Source organism: Palaemon carinicauda, chromosome 3, assembly GCF_036898095.1.
Source record: "Palaemon carinicauda isolate YSFRI2023 chromosome 3, ASM3689809v2, whole genome shotgun sequence".
Lineage (NCBI taxonomy): Eukaryota > Metazoa > Arthropoda > Malacostraca > Decapoda > Palaemonidae > Palaemon > Palaemon carinicauda.
In genome coordinates, this window is record NC_090727.1 from 12,397,297 (window position 1) to 12,402,168 (window position 4,872).

Below are 4,872 nucleotides of genomic sequence, written 5' to 3' on the forward strand. Positions count from 1 at the left end.
TGTTGGGATATCGGTTTGTTTTTGGAATACGTTAAAAAGAATAAATTTACAAAATTACCCTTCAATATCTTTTTGCGAAGTTAAGAGCCGAACTACTGAACTTCTGGATGTATTTTTATGTTCCGACATTAGAAAATTTTTCATTTATGCTCTATAGATAGAAAGTTACAAAAGATTATACTTTTTATAGTATTTATCACTTAATTCCAAGAAATGTAATCACCGTTTGACTAATTACATAGATCGTTTGTTATATTCAATATAACTAAAGGTCAGTTGTACCTGAGCCAGATATTAACTATATTTATTTTTGTTTGTATTTATAGATCCCCTATTTTATAAATATTCGCTATAATAAAGATATGAACTGTTTCCGTACTGAAAATATAAATTTTTGGGCAGAGAATTATTTGGTTATTTCTCTTACACTATCATTTCTGGAAAACCATTGAGTCCCTTCCGTGTTTTACTTATGGTATGGAAGTGAAAGAGGTTTTGAATGTATTATTCTCCAAAATACTGAATACGTATTTCCTGGATTTTCCCAAAGCATCATTAGCAAATGTATCGCCGGGTAAGAGGATTTGAAAGTAAACCTATACAATTGAACTAGATTTTATCAAGGAGACACCAAAAACACTGGTAAAAACTATAGGCACCAAGGAAACACATAGAATAATTAATTTGTATATTAACAATATACTAACAAATAGAGAACTTCCCTTAAATAAACATAAGCAACTTAAAATAAACTATTAGAGGCTCTCAATAACTGCCCGAGGTCCTGAAGTAATTACAGCTAGATGCGAAGTAGTGGGTATAACACATATGTCGCCATTCAGTTCGGTAATCACCTGTAAATTTCGATAGGTCATCAATTAAAATTAACAAGCAGAACTAAAGGTTATGAAAATGGCCTATCATTCCTGGCTTACCAGTCAATTACACATTTAATCAATTTGACATAAAATGGCTATTGGCTAACCTAGAACAATGGAATAATGTTGACTGGATACTCCCTAAAGGATAAAAAATTGCTAACGTTAACCTGGATACATGCCAAGACACAAGACACTTAAATTTGGCTCATAGATGATTACATATATATTAAAGACATGCAAGGCCTTACTTAAGAAATAACTTTCCTAAGCTGGAATTTACAAAGGGCTTGACTTGAGACCCACTCTCTAGTTGACCCTTACCTGTAATTAATTCCAGAGCGGCAAATGGAAATATTAAGAGGTTATGTTCTGGCTCTTGATCAAGCCTCTTGACACGACGAGGACGAGCGTTGTAGAACTTCATCAAATCCCGGCACTTGTTCAACATGGTAGGTCACTCCCAAGGATCAATCTACACCACGATCATGGCTGGTACATAGGGCTTTTAAAAGTAGGAGAAAATCTTATCCATCCAAGTCCTAGTGATAAAAGCACAAGGTTAAAATCTCCTACGAGAGTGTGGCTTCCGAGTCGGAGACAATTCGTTGCCAGACTGCTTCGGCTAACTAAGTCAGTCCCGAAGTAAACATTTTTTCCCGATAACAACGGGTAACAGGTAAAAGAGTCTATTTAAAAGTGGGTCAAGGGTAATTACATAAGGGAAAGGTAATTAATATAAATTAACCAATTTACATATCTCATGTCTTAACATATGAAAGACGTTAATAATATACTAAAATTTAATTTCTTTTAGTCCACCACCAGCGATGCAATTTTTTTTTTTAGTACAAAAAATTGCATCTCTTAACAACTTCCCTAGTAGAACCCTTTTGTATCGATGCTCCTGTAACTTCACCGATACTGTTACATTGCAATTCTTTCACCAAACCCATAGGATAATTGTTAGGTTTTGTGTACACCTCTTTCAGTAGGACAATATCCCCAATTTTAATACCCCTCTGTGTAATAGGTCGGTATCTATCCTTTTTATCAACAGCTTGGTCAATCAGTGTACCCAAAAACTCGTTATGATATTTTGATAACAGATTATTTCTGACTTTCCTTAATTTCATATACTCATCTTTAACCTGTTGGGGATTTACACAAGGTTGCCAGTCAGGATCCTCATGTGGTATACCCTGTAATTCTGGAAGGAGGTTCATGGAAGTCAGTTCTTAGCCCTTAACTAACTGTTCATGTGTAATTGGTTCAGGTACAAAGTCTAAATCTTCTTCTCTAAGGGATTCCTTAAAGGCTATAGGTCTCCTATTAACAAGGTGAACAGTGTGACAAACAATGAATTCAAAGTCATCATAAGATAAAACAAGATTTTTTATACTTCCAAACAACAATCTTTTAACCTGCTTGACACAAACTTCAACAAGAGATCCAAGCTTACTGCATCCTTTAAAATATTGCTGAAACTGTATAGGGCGAATATAGTTTTCTTCAAAATATAACTGACTAGCATGATCACTTAAAAGGTTCTGCATCACATTAGCCACAGCTACAAGATGTGTCCCCATATCACTGACGCATAATTCAGGGATTCCATAATCAAAACAATGCAGCTGGAAAGATCGCAAGAATTCTTTTACACCAAGATCCTTGCAAATTTTAAGATTCACTGCCCTACTCAAAGTACATGTAATGCATAATAACCACACTTTTTGAGTTTCATTATTCTTCCTAACATGGAAAGGACCCATATGATCAATGAAAACATTAGCAAATAGCTTGGATGGCAAATTAGACCTGAATTCCCTATATGAATTCTGACTAAGTTTGAAAGTTCTATTACAAAAACACCTACAATGCACACATTGTTTTAATGCTTTTTTGATGGTCGAAAAATGCCTAGGGATATGAAATTGTAGTCGTATTTCAGCTAGAACTGAATAACATCCTGCATAAAACAGATTGAAATGAAAATCCAAAATAATTAGCTTCGTCAAAACACTATCTCTCGGCAGTAAAATAGGAAAACCATTATTGCTAAACCATTTCTTAAATTTGCTTTTAACCCTAAGCATACCATTTTCATCCATGAATATATTGAGCTGAGCAATGAGGTTAGGAATGGTCTTCAGATTAAAACTATTCTTATTCTGAAAGTAAGCAAAGATCTCTGGAAACCACTTCCTTTGCTCTGTTATAACAACTCTCTTACTAGCTTCTGCAAAGAAATTAGGGTTGGGATCAGATGAGGTTTGAGAACATATACCTGCCTTTGACTTCCAGTTTCTTATGCCTACTAGTATTCTTCGATAAATCAGAATCAACTTACGAAAGTTGGAATAATTGCAGGGATCAATAACATATTCAGGAGAACCTGTTAAAGAAGAAAAAGTAGTTTGAGAAAGTTCTGCCCCTAAAGGTGCATTCAACTTGGAGAGGTACCCAGAGTCTGTGACTGTCATGGGATTTGGAATAATAAAAGTCATGTCCTGTTCCCCACCTGGGAGGTCATCTAACTTCTTGCCTGGACCGACGAGAAAATTAGTTTTATACAACTGCTTATGTGAGAGGCATCTAGTAACACAGTCGGCCGGATTCTCTTTCCCTGAAATGAAACAGAATCTTATTGGAAATCGTTGACACAACTTTTGGATATTACCAATTCTATTCATTACGAAAGTTGAACACCTTTGCATTTTATCCAGTTTCTGGGAGGAAGAATTAAGCCAGTGTAGGGCACAAAGAGAATCAGCATAGAGAACCATTTCTACTATGTTAACAGGTTTCAGGCAAGAAGGTCCAGAGATATCTCTTTGCAGTTCCACGAGAGTTTCGACACCCAAAACAATGGCATTTAACTCTAATGAAGGAATTGACTTATTCTTCAGCTGAGTGTTAATCATACGGTTCTTAGCTTGAACAAAACTCACCTTACCAGATTCAACGTGCTGCAAAAAAATTATTGTACCATATAAGTCATGACTAGCATCAGTATAAGCCATAAGCTTATAAGTACCATTCCTTGGTCCGACATATCTATCTATCTTAATGGGAGGCGAAGCATTAGCTTGTTTACATATATTTCCCCATTCACGTTGAAGCTCTAATGGCAACAATGCATCCCAACCAAGGTTTTTATTGCACTGAAGCCTGTGCATAAACAAACGGCTTCTGTTTAAAACAGGCATGTTAAAGCCATATATGTCAAATTGAGAAGCAATTGTTCCTAAAACAGCACGTTTAGTGGCGGCCTTGCCATCAAGGCAAATAGGCTTTGTAAATATTTCATCTCTTACTCTGTCCCATGCAAGACCAAACAACTTTGTAGTTTCAGGGATCTGAGTTTTCATGTCTTCATCTATCTTAATTTGTAAGGAATTATCATTGGTGATAATCTGCTGAACCTCGAATTTGTACGGAGTAAAAATGCGAGGCAGCTCATTATAAGCCCATTCTAAAGACTCTCCAGTTTCCATGGTAATTGCACCATTATCCATATACAGCAAGGTATACATTAAATGTTATTCTGACAAATCTTTATCCTTTTCTTCCTTAAAAACTAAAATATAATATAAAGAAAGCATTAACAAAAACGGGCTACAACGCAACCCAAAACTCAGCCTCACATTGCGATAAGCAACAACAGAAAAGTCCCCAGCTTTAACATTTTTATACCAAAGAAACAGCAATTTTGACTGATCAGATTCACTTAATGAAAGCATATTGAATGCTTTTTTCAAGTCATAGGTAAGCAATTTCTGACCAAACCTTGAATGAAGAAAAGCAGAGGATAGGTTTTGGTTCAATGTGGGACCTGAATGCATACACTGGTTGAGAGAGAGGCTTAGTTTCTTATTTTTCTCATTCTCTCAAATTTGATAAAAAGACTACACGACACTTAGTCGTCTCCCTCTCAGGCTTAAAAATTCCCATGTGAGGAAGAAAAGCATAATCTGGGTGCAGGGCTTTATAT

General features: G+C 35.7%; 1 protein-coding gene across 1 annotated transcript; it reads right to left on the reverse strand.

The window, feature by feature from the left end:
- Positions 1-683: 683 nt before the first annotated feature.
- On the reverse strand, positions 684-4,388 carry LOC137636786 (uncharacterized). Its single transcript, XM_068369156.1, has 2 exons — positions 1,203-4,388; positions 684-854 (listed from the first exon to the last, which is right to left on the reverse strand). The coding sequence occupies exon 1, from the start codon at positions 4,373-4,375 to the stop codon at positions 2,117-2,119; it is 2,259 nt and encodes a 752-aa protein (XP_068225257.1). The 5' UTR covers positions 4,376-4,388; the 3' UTR covers positions 684-854; positions 1,203-2,116.
- Between the last annotated feature and the right edge of the window lie 484 nt (positions 4,389-4,872).

Excerpts from the sequence above, each read along its gene's own strand:
- LOC137636786 (XM_068369156.1), bottom strand. The coding sequence starts at position 4,375 with ATGGAAACTGGAGAGTCTTTAGAATGGGCTTATAATGAGCTGCCTCGC.